At 34.3% G+C, this 16,969-nt stretch overlaps 4 protein-coding genes across 4 annotated transcripts; 2 read left to right on the forward strand and 2 right to left on the reverse strand.

Moving 5' to 3' along the window:
• Window positions 1-3,555: 3,555 nt before the first annotated feature.
• Window positions 3,556-4,147, forward strand: EAF01_010072 (uncharacterized protein; the record flags this gene model as incomplete). Its single annotated transcript, XM_038918329.1, has 2 exons — window positions 3,556-3,660; window positions 3,719-4,147. 2 exons carry the CDS (start codon window positions 3,556-3,558, stop codon window positions 4,145-4,147), a joined length of 534 nt encoding a protein of 177 aa, XP_038766299.1.
• Window positions 4,148-4,683: 536 nt separating this feature from the next.
• EAF01_010073 (uncharacterized protein) lies at window positions 4,684-9,478 on the forward strand. The gene is made up of 3 exons (XM_038918330.1): window positions 4,684-5,365; window positions 5,457-7,507; window positions 7,621-9,478. The coding sequence occupies exons 1-3, from the start codon at window positions 5,181-5,183 to the stop codon at window positions 8,895-8,897; spliced, it is 3,513 nt and encodes a 1,170-aa protein (XP_038766300.1). The 5' UTR covers window positions 4,684-5,180; the 3' UTR covers window positions 8,898-9,478.
• Window positions 9,479-9,845: 367 nt separating this feature from the next.
• Window positions 9,846-11,363, reverse strand: EAF01_010074 (uncharacterized protein). The gene is made up of 3 exons (XM_038918331.1): window positions 11,110-11,363; window positions 10,893-11,047; window positions 9,846-10,430 (listed from the first exon to the last, which is right to left on the reverse strand). Exons 1-3 carry the CDS (start codon window positions 11,124-11,126, stop codon window positions 10,297-10,299), a joined length of 306 nt encoding a protein of 101 aa, XP_038766301.1. The 5' UTR covers window positions 11,127-11,363; the 3' UTR covers window positions 9,846-10,296.
• A 768-nt stretch (window positions 11,364-12,131) lies between these two features.
• Window positions 12,132-13,137, reverse strand: EAF01_010075 (uncharacterized protein; the record flags this gene model as incomplete). Its single annotated transcript, XM_038918332.1, has 2 exons — window positions 12,132-12,387; window positions 12,467-13,137. The coding sequence occupies 2 exons, from the start codon at window positions 13,135-13,137 to the stop codon at window positions 12,132-12,134; spliced, it is 927 nt and encodes a 308-aa protein (XP_038766302.1).
• Window positions 13,138-16,969: the final 3,832 nt, after the last annotated feature.

Below are 16,969 nucleotides of genomic sequence, written 5' to 3' on the forward strand. Positions count from 1 at the left end.
CTATAATTGGAAATCATATATATAATACAGAGTAGTATACTAGTAAGAAATACCTTTTTCTATTTTAATAATTATAGAGATTTTAATATTCTTTTAATCTTTTAAATATATTATAAAGAGATTTATTAATTAATTTAATATCAATTTTATATAAATTATTTATTAAACTGTTTACCTTTTATAATTATCTTTATCTATAATTTAACTTGTATATATATATATTTCTTAAAGCTCTATTAGTTTAATATTTCGTTGTTTATTTCGCTTTTATATCGATATCGAATTAATAAAGACTACTTTTCGAAACATTGAATAGTATAATCCATTTTTATTTATTAATAGAGAAATAATATTGATTATTACTTTAAAATATACCCTCTATCTAGTAAAAGGAATCTTTAACTTCATTAATATACACTTTAAAATACCTATTTAATCTTTACAGCTTTAAAGGTTTTCCTGAATTAAAAATAATAAATCGATAGATTATATTAAATAAGAATATAGTATTATTAAAATTCCTTAAGATAAATTATATATAAATTATATTCTATTACCATTCTATAAACTTCTTTTATGATTATTACTTCTTTTTTTATATCTTATATTAACTTAGCACTAAATTATCTTTAGTACTTTATTATAATTATTATATTAATTGATTATCACTATTAATACTATTAAGGAATTAATTAATATCTTCTAATGAAAATAAATTTATATTATAAGCGTTTTAATTTTCCCTTACTCTAAGTAATCGTTTCATAAAAACTATTATAAATTCAATAATAATTTATTAATAAATAAATAATAAATTATTTTAATTAAAAAATAAGAAGAATTATAAAAAGTAAGTAAAATGATATAAGATTTCATAACAAGTATACTAAATCACTTATTAATATTTTACTAATTAAGAGATATATTGATGACTAATATATATACGATATGATTTTATATTAAAAAAGTATATTATTATATTATTATATTTTTAGATTATTATATCTCTTATTAAATTGATTCATAATGAAATATAATGTAATGAGATCATATAAAAGATTATTATTAAACTAGATTAAATTAATTAGTTGTACTTTCTTTTTATAATATAAAATCATTCTATAAGATTAAATTCAGATCGATCTTATTTAAAAGTATAGAAACTATTAGAATTTTATTATAAACTATATAAACCTAGAATATTCTTTAAAGAAACCTAAAAAAAAGGAAGCAAAATTAGATCTATTCAAGCTCTTTCTTATAATTTGACTTCAATTTAACTCTTATACTATATTCGTTTTATTTCTTAAGCTAAAGTAACTAAGTCTTCTACTAATACTAGATTACCAATATTATTATTACTATTCTAGAAGTTAACCTCTAAGAAATAATAAATTAATTAATATGTTGTAGTATAAAAACTTTTTATTAATCTTTTTAAACTCTAAAAATCCTATATTATAGATTCATATATATATACTAATATCAGCTTAGAATAGATTCGAAACTTTAAACTCATGTATCTCTTTAAGCTTTATATAGTCGTCGTAACATTAGATTAGCTTTTCTATATTTCAAGCTTCGAGTTTTCATAATATATCTAATCATACATTTCGAATTTTATAAGATTCGAATATATAGTGTTACGGAGGTACCCGCACCGCAACATGGATTATAAGATAAACCTAAGGCCTTGGTGTTGGAACCTACGAAAACAGCACTGTAGGGACAGTTGGATTAAAGGGTAACGAAAGATAGCGGTAACCGAATCAATAAGCAATGATTAAAAGATAGGTACATATCTTTTGTTGGCACCTATCCTACAGTAGGCACAGGAGGGATAGCGGTTACAGGTTATCTAGTAAGCACAGGTTAGATAAGCAGTAGTATCATATAGGTCACGGGGCAAGTGTCACGTGATGGATAGACAGGATAGACAGTCTACCCAAGCTATCCAGACGAGAACGAAGGTCTATATAAGGGAATGGGTTTCATTACAATGTAGAGCTTCGTGCTCAAGAACAATCATTAGTTTCATTACTATAGTTACGAGAATTGCAACCAGTTACAACCTTATTGAATTCCTACTTGAAGTCTAGTCTAAACCACCTCGAGAGATCTCTAGACACTTCCACGTGACCCTAGAGGCAGCTCCCGTAACATATAGTTATAGAATTATTAGTATTTTTAATTTAAAAAGGAAAAGATTGAACTGAAAAATGAAAGTTTTAAAACACATCGGCTAAAAAAAAGTTGTAGAAATTAGTTATATAACCTATATTGAGTTATATATATTATTATAGAAGCTATTCTTATACTCATTCTTGTATCAAGCTGAGGTTTAAGGTTACAGTTGAATGTTAAGTCGGGTACCCTACTTTCGGGTCACCCCCCTTTTGAGCCACTTTTTACACCAAAAATGGAATTTTTAACTCTTTTATTTATAAATAGAATTTATTGAAAATTTGTATATATATAATTCAGATTGTGTTGAATTTAATTTAAAGTTTTTAGATTTTTAGGATTTTTTTATATTGAAATCTAAAACTTCAAAATATTGATTTTTAAATTTGTATAGAAATTATATATAAATTTAAAACTTTTATAAAATCTTTAATAATTTTTTAATAAAAATTATTAAAATAAACTATAAAACTTTATTATAAGTTTATAATATATTTATTCTAAAGGATTTAAAAAAAGAAAATTTTCTATAAATAAATATTTAAAAGAATATTCTTAAAATTATAGGGATTATTTATATTATTTTAAATTTACTATATATTATATCTTTATATCTATTAATTTTTTTTAATTTTTTTTTAATTTTTATATAAATTTAAATTCAAAACTTTTAAAAAGATATATAGTTTTCTTTTAATAATAATTATTAAAAAGTTATTAAAGATTTTATAAAAGTTTTAAATTTATATATAATTCTTATATAAATTAAAAAATCGATATTTTAAAAATCTGAATCTTAATATAAAAAAATCCTAAAAATCTAAAAATTTCAAAATAAGCTTAAAATAGTTTAAATTATATATATTCAAGTTTTTATTAAATTAGATTATATTGATAGAGATATTGATAGATTAAAAAAGCGATTTTTAATATAAAAGGATGGCCCAAAACAGGGGTGGCCTGAAAGTAGGGTGGTCGATTTAAGACTAGAATAGTATCAAAGAGGTAGGATGCTAGTAGATATGAATATCTCTTTTTTCTGAATATCCTCACATCTGATAAGGAGAAGTGAGGAGGGTACCATCACGTGTTTCGCATTGGCTTTCTTCGCACCGAGTACGATGTGCCAATAATAAGGTTACGAAACGATGAACCAAAATCCAATCCGCAGAAAAACGTCACTCGCAAGGCTGAGCTATGTTTCCGCGGTGCCGACGTAACCTTATCTTGGCGGGGACTTGATTAACAACGAAATCCATCAAAAACTTTTCACTCTCTAGAAGAAGAATAAATATTATAAGCAATGTAAAATTTATTTTTCAAAGGTCTATCGAAAGACCTCAAAGTCAATAATATAATTCACCAGTCAGAATGTCATCTCCAACACGTCGATCATCAGCATTATCACCATCTCCTCCGCCAAAACTCCACTCTCCAATACTTCTTGAAGCTCCTAAGGAAAGCGCTGTAGTGAGGGTAAGCCATTCTCATCTGATCCCAATATTTAGCATTAAAATTCTAACCAGACAAACAGTTCATAATCGCCCCCATTACCTTCATTTCATTCCTCATATCTCTCTTGATCATCGATAGCCGTAATAGTTATCTTCGCATTCACCAACACTCGGAAACCCGGAAATATTCCAATACTTTTATCGGGCGCATTCAAGAATTCCTTCACCGATTGATATACAAACCACAACCATATGCATATATCAAATCACCATCTCAAGGACAGAATGCGGGAGGGATCAAGAGGAAGGAAGAGGAGCCATGGCATTGGAACACCAAACAAAAGAAAATGATAAAAATGGAGGTTTCGGATGCTTTTAAGTTGAGACAATGGGTATTAGTGGGAATGGCCGTTGTCGCGACAGGAGTTGGGTTAGTGGTTTTGTATCTTGGGAATTGGATATGGCAAATTTCGTATCGAGATGATCTGGACAGCTACTCGACATTTTGAAGAAGGAGGACAGATTGGATCTAGGACTGAGGAGATATTTTGTGCTGGGATTAGTTTGAATGTCAAAACGAAAATAATGCTCACATATATCTGGGCACCATGACATGTGTCAAAGAAGAGCACAGCATGATGATATTGAGAGGCTTTTGATGACCTGGCATATGAAGCATCTCGTCGTTATCATCTCCAAAACAATAGCTTAGGTGTTAGATATACTCAATCAATTCTCCAAGTACGTACTCAGGTCAAAGTCTGATCTTCCACCCAATCATTCAACCATGACATAACGCAATACTTGAGCTGTACACTATCGAGCTGTACACTCTCGAGACAATGCACTGTGACACATGGGTTATCGGATGAAACCAAAAAGAAATCTCGCTCTCAAGGATAAGCTCCAGACATTCAGACTTCAGTATATAAGAAATGCCTACCTAGGTATCCCAGTATATGAAGTGAAGTTTGAAAATTCAAAGCAAACCGAGAGAAGAAAGAAAAGAAAAGAAAAGAAAAGAGATATATGATAATAAGTAACCTCAAGTGAATCAATCATTGAAGCTGAATCTCATTCTACCAAAAACTTTCCCAAATCTTTCATTACACACACACAAACTTTTCCATCACCTCCTTCAAGAGACAATCCATATCAAAACTCTTTTTCTCTTCCTCAGAAGTTCTTCAAGTTCTTCACGTTCTTCAACTTCTTCAACTCTTATCGGAAAAGGTCCACCAAAACACGATTGACTATTCACGATAACCTCTTATCGCCCACCGCCCACGAGATTTTTTCCCCAAGAGCTTCAACCTTCCAACTTTCAACGCGTTTTGGCGCGATTTCTTTTTGGACTTTAAAGTGCTCCACTATTGAAAAAGCAAAAGCAATTAGCTTTCAATAGTGCGCCGAACCAATTGCACTTCTTCATTCTACTCAATGCCGTTGATTTTTGGCCTTGTCTCTCTTCTTTGCATATCAGCACACTTCTGCTGTTTCGCATAAGCTTAACTTCTTGAAGGCATCATAAAAGAATTCACGATGAATTCCTTGCTTGATCCCCCCGCCTCTCCCGGCTTTTCACTTAGAGTCAAAGTATTCACACCAGATGCGGCAGAGGAGAATGATCGTCCAATCCGTTGCTTTCGTGTTATTACTTCACCGAATATTACCATCAGAGAGTTTTGCACAGAAGCTTCAAGAGTTCACGAAATCAACTATGGCCAGTAAGTAGTGTTTGCGCTTCTGCGAACATGATTTGAGAATGTCTGGGTTGAAAAGTGGAAGTTTGTACTTACTGATTGGTTCTTCATTTAGACCACTTGCGATTAAAAAGTGTATGGACGATGAATTATTTGACGTTACTCAGAACGATCTGATAGGACCTCTATTTACCAATATGTCTACGATTCGAATCATAAAAGCTCCTAATAAACCAAATGTTCGAGACTCACTTCCTCCAACGTCAGCTCTTCGTTTCAACCCAATAAGTGTTCTTGGTCAGAAGAGAGATAGGTCACCTATAAATGGAGCTGCCGAATCATTTTGGAATCCACAAAAACGCCAGAGAACGGCCATAGATCCAGACAAACCAATTCCTTCTCGAGAAGTAGATTCATATACTAGTGGAAGGTTGGAAGGTATCCCAGAGAACCCAGAAGCCACAATTCCCGATTCGCAACAGAGTGCGATATTGGGTCATGAGGACGAGGACAATGATTTTGTGCCAAACGTAAGAGAGGATTCTCCCATGATCTCCGACATCCCACCCCCGTCATCTCCATCGCTAGTGAAGAGACGTTTTGTCCACCAAAGTCATGCCATAACTAATTATATCACTAAGTTGTCTACCAAGAATACCACTGCGCAACCCAACAGCGACCCGAAAGAAGTTGTAAGTCCAATCAAAGAACCCCCGCCACGGAAGCAGGGCACACCAAAGGACATTACAGGAGCAAAAAGTGCAAGCTATCACATTCAGAGAGCGACCGATAGGGGTCGGTCCGTTTCGACGACTGCGACAAGTCCAATGGCAAATGAACCTCAACTTCCTCCCCATCCTAACTCAAGTTCCATGAAGAAAACAAAGACTTCGGGAACAATTCTGCCAGCCGCGAAATCAAGCAAATCGAAGAGTCGATCGCCTAGAAACGAGGGGGATATCTATGATGACTTTGGCTCGGATTCTGAAGAGATAAAGGTTCCGCAATCAAAACTTAAACTCAAAAAATCCTCATCGGCAGGATTACCCGGTCTTGAGAGGTTAGCGAACTCACCCTCGAACCAAAATCGTCATCCTTCCAAGACCTTTGAATCTGTTTCAACTCCTCATGAGCTGCCCTTGACGCCAAAGAGTAGAATACGCGATGAGGAATTGCGTCAGAAGAAAAAAAGTGAGGAGGCAGCAAAAGAGGCGCGGACTGCGGCGGCAAAAGCTGCCGAGGAACGTCGACGTGGATCCGAAAGAGAAGCCGTGGCTGCAAAGGCCGAGCGAATGCGTAAAGAGAAATCAGAGGAACTCAAGGCAGAGGAGAAGCAGAAGCAAGCCACAAGAAAGCAAAAAGAGGAAGCTGCTCTCTTAGCTCAGAGGCTGAAGGATGAGAAAGAGAAACTGCGCAAACAGATCGAAGAAGATGACAGAATAGAGAAGCAGAAGGCCGAAGAGGAGGCAACGAAAAAGGCTGAGGAAGAGTCTAGAAAGTCAGAAGCTCTTGAAGGCTCTAAGAGAGCATCCGAAACTCCACAAGGAAGCAGGAAAGGGACCCCGGTCTATAAACGCAGTACTCCCAGCGTGATCCTCCCACGCCAGTCTTCCACGCCTCATTATCCAAGAGGAAAGAAGTCATCTTTGAAAACATCACGTTCTTCCGAAAGTGTATTAAGTTCTTCACCTGGAGCCCCAGCTCCTAAGGACACCAGTCTGGAAGCTCAGATGCCATTACCGTCCAAGAGTCCTAGGCGAGTCTCCTTTGACCTTGATAAGGCGAACACTCCTGTAAAGCCACAGCTCAAGAACACAGCTTCAGTCGGTACGCTAAAAGAGAAAACAACACCCACGCTTGCTTCTAATCAGACTTCAGGCCCAAATCAAACACCTATTCCTCTACCCAGAACATTCAAGCGCCCTGGACCTGATCGTGGTGCGACTCCAGTCAGACAGCCATCGCTAAAACCATCTGCTATGAGTCAACCGCCATTGATAGCGGGTCGGGCAAGTTCGGTGGCACGATCTGCAACACCCAAGCCTATCCCTCAACCGGCACCCAAAGACATTTCTACCGAGAAGAAACCCCTGGAAAGAAAGACCATTACACCGGAACCAAAAAAAGTAACGGCATCTACACCCGGCCGTCCAATCCCTGTCAAAGGTATGTAAATATTACGCCTAAAGTCATTGGAATAGCCTCATGATATTATTCCTCTGTCAAACAAGGATACAGATGAATCGTTGATTGATGAGTACAAACTAATATCATCCTAGAGAAACCAATGTCGCCACCTAAGCCTGCTACTGAGATTCCACTCCCTCCAAGTTCAGACAGTTCCAGTTCTGAAGATTCTGATTTTGCAGAAGAGGTCATAATCAAGCAAGAGCCAAAGAGATCCATTAGTCCTCCAAATCGACAAATCGAAGAATCAAATAATCCCAACGACCAATCAGATGAGGATGTTGGAATGGGTGAGGATCAATCATCACCACGGGATAGTCGATCTCCAGTCGTCTTCCATTCCAATGCGCCATCCGGCGATGAGCGTAAATCCCTCAACAAGCACACTCAGAGTTCAGCTTCTTCATCAGAGGATGAGTCATCTAATGAAGAAGATTCTGGAGACGACGCTTCGGACAAGGGAAATGATCCTAAGGTTAAAACAGAAATTAAAGAGACCCAAGACAGTTCAGAAGATGAAGGTGAAGATGGTAGTGATGATGAGGATGTGAAGATGCCAGATGCTCCAACTCAACGGCTAAGCCCGGATTTGCCAAGCCATGCCCGGAGAAATATGGTCTCTCCTTTTGAGACCACAAATCAACGTAAGAACTCCAGCAGCGATGAGGATAATACCCAAGACGAAGTTGATCAACAACTAACATCTGACATCTTCGAAGCTCAAGGTCCATCATTCTCTTCACCCCTCAAGCGACCGATCATTAGACCAACGATTGGTTTCGGCGCAAGTTTATCATCTCTGAATAGTCAGAAAGAAACCATGTTCAAACCTAGACCTTTGCCAAATGGTCAACTCGCCAAATCAAAATTACAACTTTCATCTCAATTATTGAACAAAGATTTCTCAGAATCGGAGGACGATGATGAGAGTAGTAGTGATGATAGTTCTGACGACGATGATGTTCCAGTTCCAGCAAGCTCAAAAATTCCTTCTTTAACTCAAAGTAATGGTTTGGTTGCCTCAGCAGCCATTGCCGCCGCTGTAGCTAAGAGAATTAAAGATGCTGGTAGTGATTCAGATTCAGATTCTGACAATAGTTCGGATGAAGCAATGGAAGAAGCGAGAAAATCATTAATGGCGCAGGTTAACCAATACGGAATGAGTGCTAGTCAAAATACTTTACCGCAGGGATCGCAAATCTCGGTTAATGGTGGGGCACAAAAAGACAACGGAAAAGGGGGTGCAGTGCTTGGCAGGACGAATGGAAATGCAAAGAATTCGAGAAGTGCGGGGAAAGAAATCGTTAAAAAGGGAAAGGACAGGATTACGAACGGGTATGATTTTAAGAGTTATGGATCTTTCAATTGAAATGTTGGTGGCGGAGGTCGATTAAATATGGGATGGTGAGGGTGTGAGCGCTTCAAGGGGACATACGACATTAAGCGTTATTTGTGCATAATTATGGGGTGAGCTGAGCGGAAGGGGGGGATGCACACTTTTTGTTCATGATCAGAAAGATTACGTTTGCAGAGATGATATCCGGTTGATTTTTTTTCTTCCTTCAGGAGGTATTTGCACAATGGTATGGTGTGTGGGAGTTTGGATTCATTTCCAAGAAAGAAAAAAGGGAATTTTCCTTCATTGGTTAATACTTCGCATTTGTGTGTGTTTATCGCGTTGATGAGGACGGATGGATATATGGGTGGTGTGTTTGGGTACATGTCTTTTGTTTATAGAGTGGCAGTTAGGGGAGGAAGGGGAAGTGTCTATGAGCAGTTGAAACAGTGGAAAGAGGACGTTAATATGATGATTTTAATGATCTGGAAAGGAAAAATGATGACTGGATGGTGGTGGTGGTGGTGGCGGTGAGTTACATAAATGGGTAGATAGGTAGATGAGGTTGATAAAATATGTAATATGTAGGTATCTCGAATAGATATTATGATACTGATGACCGACTGCCAGACTGTTTATGGATTTTTCCATTTGTGTGATTTGCAGGGTGCAAGAATACTTATTACCCTAGAACAGGGAGTCAATTCGATGATTTGGCGCACCAGTATTTACCCCATTGGTTGATCTCAGCTACTTGTTAATCGAATGTTTAAACCAATGAATAAATCGTGTAGTATCCGGCTTACTTACTTCCACCTCTTTGCGCTCTTGGTATTCCACATCTCTAGCTGACGGCTGTACTTCTTCTTCTTCTGTACCTCTTGTAAATTTGTATAGGTGGAAAATCCTGTGAGAGGTATTGAAAGAAAGTTTGAGGATTAGTTGGTTGGGAAATAGATGGATTATTTTGGGTAATTGGGATGTTGGTCTTATTTTCAGGGTACGTGCTATCTTCTAAATTATACATGTTATTTGACATAAACATGACATTCTGTGGGTTTCGTGCAGTTGCGCACTCGAGGGGTTAGTGGTAGCATAGTCCCCGCGAATAGATAAGCTGTTGAAGACCGGCTGCATGGCCTATTCCCGCGGCTGTGAAAAGAAATCCCACTGGTATTTGTAGAATAGATCCGAGCGCCATTTTGCGTTGTTGAAAAGAACCTTGGGAGAGAATGTGTTGGATGGGAGGACCCATAATTATGCCTGCGCGTGCGTTGAGTGAGTTGATGGTATTGTTTGAAATTCCTTGAGATTGCATTTCTCCGGCTTGGGAGATGAGGTTGTTGGTGTAGCAGAGCCAGATTATCACAAGAGAGATGATGGCCCGATAACCTTTTGGTCCGCGGTTGATTGCATCAATGAAGGTTGAGTTCTAGGGCGTGCGGTGGCTGTAGGGCTGAGCCTGGTATTGGGGATTGGCGGCTGAGAGATGAAATTTCGATAGTGTGGCGATCAGGAGTATGCGATCTGCTTGGGGAAGAATGCTGTCTTGGAGTGGGAGTTTGACTAGATATCTGTCAGCTATGTTGTTTCGGGATAGACTTTGCACAGTTTGGAAATTCACCTAGTCGCTTATTCCGGAATATGAAAGGAATAATCGTCACTATCACGATACATATTTGTAGAAGGTATGCAGCCCAAAACCCAATATACTTCTCCATAAAAGTAGTAAGAATGGTAGAAAGCGCGACGATGTCAACCATCCTAGAACGAACTATTAGTCAGACAGACTGAAAGAAAGAGAAACTAACTACATGACTCTAACAGATCTACCTACGTACCAGTAAAACCCACTAAAAACATACTGTATAGCTAACTTCCGATCCGTCACCACCATTTCACCTTCATTGTTTCGCTTAACAGATGGGGGATTTTATGGAATCTCATCACTTATTTTATCGTGATATCGTTATTATTCAAGACATCCAAGTACGTCCACAAAAATAACAACGCGATACAGATGCTTACGCATAAAAGGATACACAACCACAGATAACCCCCTCATCCCAAGCCCGTAAAAACCATAGTCGTAATCGGATCTCCCAGACCCACTCCGTGCTCTAGCGAGCTCGGCAATGCAGTCACAAATAAGTTGTAATACTGTATATCCCATGAATATAAGTCTATTCATAAAGCATCACTTTAGCAAGCGGTTGTCAAAAAAGTAGAAGATACCAAAACTCACGTGAAACTGAGGAGCATAGTTTAGTATCGACCGAGCCACGCATCTAAGAGCAATGTAAACGACATGGGAGTGAGATACTAGAAGAACAGAAACGCATTTTATAATGTTTTTTGAGATTCGCCCAGGTTCAAGGCGCCAGGGTTTTTTTTTTGTTCCCGCGAAGGGGGACTCTGAAGATAGTTTTCTGTGTTCGTAAGTGCGTGAGGCGAGCTTTTTGGGAGAGAGTGATTACTCACGCCATGTCACCGTAGTTCCAAAACGCGCAAGTTGTGCTGCTACGCCTGTGAATGATAGGAGTTACGCTGTGAGGGGGATCCTATCGATTTCATGAATGAGAGTTTCGATTTCTCGTTTGGTTGTTTGGTTGTTTCTCTAGGGAGGGATTGTTGATCTTGAATATCCATTTTGTGTATATATACAATACTTCGAGTCTGTAGTGGAGATAGCGAAATAGAATGCCGGTATCTATCTTCGAGAAAATTGGTGCTGTGCCACGGGGAGACTCTGTATTCAAACATGCAACCAACCAACGACTTCTTATCTATAGTTCTCACGAGGATGCTAAGGATTTATAGTGATAGATAAGTGATCTGATATAGTAACTGTGTTATTAGCCTATGGTGAAGTCTGAAATTGAGATTTTTGCCAGTAAAATTCGTTGCTTTTTATGGGTAGAAAATAGGAAATGAATTTCCCGAGTTATAGTGATTGTTTCGTTAGCCGTTACGTTATCGTAGAGACTTGAGCATAATTCATGAAAAGTGTATTTTCTCGGTATCAGTGGGTGTTGCAGAAGTACATCTAAGAAATAGTGAAAATTGAACGTTGGGATATGAATCTCTAGTAATAAAAAAGCGTTGGATTAGTTTCTTTGGCATTTATTTGACGGTGATGTATGGAGAAATAGTCACAGTACTTATATGAACAGACACTGCATATCGATCGAAACAAAATCGTAACCCAATCCCCCCCCATTCAACCTAGTATCCCACATCAACTTCTCAATCATCATCATTACTCCATCAAACATTACTCAAGAAATCCCTCACATGTCCCATGTACTTCTCCCTCTGATCAACATGAGACAAATGCGCCGCCCCATCCATAACAATCCACTTGACCTTCTCAATATGCTCAAAAAATGGTCTCATCGTCACATCCTGTGCTTCGTCCTCTACACCATTTATCACAAGCGTTGGTACTTTAATTTTATGTATATTTGGAATACACGTCCAATCACGCAGATTACCCAAAATGACAAGGTCGCTTGGACCCAGCCTTCTTTCAATTAGCTTCAAATTTTTCGCAGAAGGGGAGAATAGAGAACAAGATAAAGAAATAAATGGGAAAATCATACATGGTCCCATAAACCGTCGGATCCTCCGCAATCCACTTCTGCACCGCTTTCATTTCCTTCGGCGGCCAAGGTCTCGCTAGACTCAAATGTCTCTGCGAAAAGATATCAACTGCAGCATCATATTCCGGGGTCTCATACTCCTGCGTTTCATCCGCATCATCGAGAACCTTTTGCACATCTCCGGGGAGCTTTTTTTTGAGCACCGAAATCCCACGCTGGAAGGTTTCGATACTCGCTAGCGTGTTTGAGAGGATCAATCGACGAAGATGCGACGCGTGGGAGGATTTGATGGTCCATTCCGCAGCGAGCATACCGCCCCAGGGATGTCCGAGGATATCGATCGCGCGATCTTGTAGGTTGAGATGGAGAATGAGATTGTCGAGCTCGTGGATGAAGAGATCGATGCTCCAGAATACTTCATCGCCGGCTTTGGAGGGGAGGTGCGTGGAGAGTCCATTTCCGATTTGGTCGTAGAAGATGAGGGGGGTGGAGGGGGCGAGATCGAGAAGAGGGAAGAGGTACTCGTGGGTTGCGCCGGGGCCGCCGTGGAGAATGATAAGGGGTGGAGTGGAGGATGAGAGGGAGCCGTGGATTTTATACCAGGTTTTGCAAGGGGAGGGGAGACCGGGAACGTTATATTCCGCGGTTCCGGAGGTGGTTGGGATGAGCATTTTGGTTGGTATTGACGAGTTCGTGGAAGATTTGGAAAGAGAAGAGGAGAGTAAAGGTTACAGAAATGGGGATTGTAGGAAATATACATATCAAGCCACTTTATATTCACCTGCCTGTTTTGTCTATCACGCACATATTATTGGGATTGTTGGAAAAGAAAATTAAACAGGGAAGACACTTCCGAGGTAATCATAAGCGGCCAGCATTTTGTAAATGAATGAGATAACTTGAGTTAAAGTATTCTTTTACTGGACTAATGAAAAGTAACAACATTCAATCTATAATCCGATCAATTCACCAGTCAACTACATTTCCCATATTAAAAATATCATCTTTTCCTATCGATTCCGAGGTCGTAATAATTAAAGAGTAAATCCGTCTAAACTTCTCCACTTCCACTTCCACGTTCCCCGATAGGTTACCGAATCATCGGGACGAATACCTACAGTCACTGAGCACAGATAATGACCGATCGCCTAAATCACATCAAAATTCATCCTTAAGATAAATGAATTTAAATATAATTATATCTGAATTGGTTATATATATTTATAGAATTCTATTGAGTTTTAGTTAATATGATTTACCAGTATATACATTATATTAGTACATGTACTACTCTTTTTATATATAAAATTCGTTTATATATAACTATATACTTTCTTTATTATGAATAGAATTTTCTGAAAATTGAAAATTGAATATATAATATTTAAATATATATATATACTATAAATTTCTAATAATAAATTGAAAATTTGAATTATTATAGTAGTTATTATAAAAAGAATTTTTTTATAATGAAAATCATAATAATTTAGACTTTTTTTAACATGTAATGAGAATATCTAAATAAAAATTAAATTTATAATATTCAATATTTAATTTTTTATGATTATCAAATATTCTTTTTTTATTTAAAAAATTAATGATTAATTATTAAAATATAAGTATTAAGAAAAGCTTGATTTTGATATAACGTAGTTTATTAGTGGGTCGGCTATATCAGTGGATTGATCACTTTTACCTCGAATTATTATTCTATATTCAATATATGTTTTCTTTATAATTAATTATGAAAATTCATTTTAAAGAAGTATACATAATCTTAGTTATTCAAGCTATTGAATTAGATAAAAAATTATTAATTTGAAAGGCAGTTTAATTTTATTATACATTTTGAACTATATTGGGTAATAAAATTCGAGGTAAATTTAATATAATTGAAAATCGATTAAAAAGTTATAATTTGATTGAATTAAAAGAGAAGATATTTATTCAATATATTCTTAATATGGATTTAAAAGATTTTTTATTTAAATTTAAGAATATAAAAGATATAGTGAATTATATTCTCAAATTGAAGAATATAAAATATATTAAAAAGCTTTGGATATATTAATTCGTAAAACATCGAATTAAATTAAAGATGTGTTTTAATTATATTTATAACTTTTAAAGAGTTTTCTACAAGGATCCTAAACTTATTAAAAGTGATTTCGATTAATTATAAATATATAAACGAAATACAACATTTTGAATAGAGATTTCTATAATTTCAATGAAATAGGCTTTATAATGAAAATTATATGTACAATAATGATTATTATTAGTATTAAAAGATATAATAGAAGTAAATTTATATAGTTAGGTAATTAAGAATGGATTATAATAATAATATATAGAAATAAAAAGAGTAAAACTATTTCCTTATTTTTAATGGTTTAGAGACAGGTTCATTTTTTTAATTGATATATTGAAATTAATCTTTCTATAAAATAAGCTATTAAATCTATATTTAATAGATGAATAAATAATGAAATAGGTTTAAAATGATTAAAATACTTTCATAAGTATATTAAGAATTGAAGAAAGGGCAAATATTGAATATTAATGCTGGATGAATATGAAGGCTATAAATCAATAGTTTTTCAAGTATATTATAAAGAGAATAATATTATATATTTATATTTATTATTATATTTAAGTTATTTAATTTAATCATTTAATATTGACTATTTTAATAATTTAAAATGTTGATATAATAATCAAATTGATAAATTTATTAAAGTATATATTAATTATATTTTAAAAATTGAATTCTTTATAGCTTTTAAAATTATATATAAGAAATCAATTACCTTTTAGAATATAAAATCAGAATTCTAAGGAATAGGTTTAATTCTATTCAATTCTAAAGCTATATTCTCGAAATTAGATATTCGAATTTGTATATCTACTCTTTTCTTTTTTGATCTAAATTAATAAATCTTTTAAATCCTTTATAACCTAATTGAAGCTCTTTTTTAATTAATATTAATTAAATCTCGAATAACTTATTATCAAACAAGCTTTTTTATATTTATATTTGAGATTATATTAACTTTAATTAAAAATACAAAAGATTAGTTTATAAAAATATATTTTTAAATATAAAGAATTATACATTTTGAATAATAAATGAAGTATTAAGTAAACATTAATATACGAAAAAAATCTAATTATATTAAAAAGAAGTATTTATTGAATAAAAAGCTTTTAATATATTATCTCAATAAAAGATTAATATTTAGATTTAATATAATAAATATTAAAAAGAAGGAAATTCTAATGAGTAAGTATCTTCTAATTGATATTATAGTAAATACAAAAAGATAGATTATAATACAAGAATCTATTAAAATAATATAATAGATTCTAAATTATTAGATTCTTAATAGTTTTAATTAATTAATTTAGTTATTATTGAATAATATAGCTTTAAAATAACAATTCGAAATAAAAGTGTGTTACGACGGCATCCAATATACCGCGTCACATGGTCAGGAAGTCACGTGATGGACCTAGAGGATCTAGGGGATCGAAGAATAAACATCTAGATCCATAGGATCCAGAGGATCCAGACAAGACAGAACTGTAGGTTCTGCAGAGCAGGAAGGTCTATATAAGAGAACAGATTTCATTACAATGTAGAGCTTCGTGCTCAAGATCAATCATTAGTTTCATACTATAGTTACGAGAATTGCAACCAGTTACAACCTTATTGAATTCCTACTTGAAGTCTAGTCTAAACCACCTCGAGAGATCTCTAGACACTTCCACGTGACCCTAGAGGCAGCTCCCGTAACAAAGTGGCTGATTTATTAATATAACCGACCCACTAATAAACTACGTTATTTTTAAAGTAGTATATATACTAATATAGTATACGTACTAATAAACTATATTATAAATTTTAAAAAAATGAACAATTTATTTTTAGGAATTTTATTGATTGTATTATATAGTTTTGAAATATAGTACTTTGAGAATTCTAGAATTTATTAGTAAAACAAGCGAAATTTGAAGAACTTTTATAAGATTTTATTTGAATTATAAGATTTCAATTTTATAATTTATAATTTATATTAAAATTAAAGAATTAAAAAATATAAATCTTTATTATATAAATAATTCATTTAGAAAATTTCAATTGAAAAATACAATTATAAATATTAATAAATCATTAATGTAGTTCATTAGCATGTAGACTATATTACTATATAAATTACTTCATTTTATATATAAAATTCGTTTATATATAATCATATACTTTCCTCATTAACTAATAGAATTTTTCAAATATTTCAAAAATCTAATTCTTTTTTAAAATTCTAATCATTATTAAAGTTATTAAAGAAAAAGAGTTTTTATAATACAAAGTATAATAATTTCGAGTTAAAATGAATTATTTAGAAAAAACCCCTGAATATTATAAATATTTCATTTTTTATTATGATTTTTTATTAAAAAAATTAATAAAAAAATTAATTATTAAAATATAAACATCAA

This window comes from Botrytis porri (assembly GCF_014898465.1).
Source record: "Botrytis porri strain MUCL 3234 chromosome Unknown BPOR_015, whole genome shotgun sequence".
Taxonomy (NCBI): domain Eukaryota; kingdom Fungi; phylum Ascomycota; class Leotiomycetes; order Helotiales; family Sclerotiniaceae; genus Botrytis; species Botrytis porri.

Coding starts and splice junctions, on each gene's coding strand:
- EAF01_010074 (XM_038918331.1), bottom strand. Junction 10,431..10,892: donor GGTTGTGTATCCTTTTATGC/GTAAGCATCTGT, acceptor ACAGATATCTAG/TCAAACTCCCACTCCAAGAC.
- EAF01_010073 (XM_038918330.1), top strand. CDS start 5,181: ATGAATTCCTTGCTTGATCCCCCCGCCTCTCCCGGCTTTTCACTTAGA. Junction 5,366..5,456: donor CACGAAATCAACTATGGCCA/GTAAGTAGTGTT, acceptor TTCTTCATTTAG/ACCACTTGCGATTAAAAAGT. Junction 7,508..7,620: donor CCGTCCAATCCCTGTCAAAG/GTATGTAAATAT, acceptor ATATCATCCTAG/AGAAACCAATGTCGCCACCT.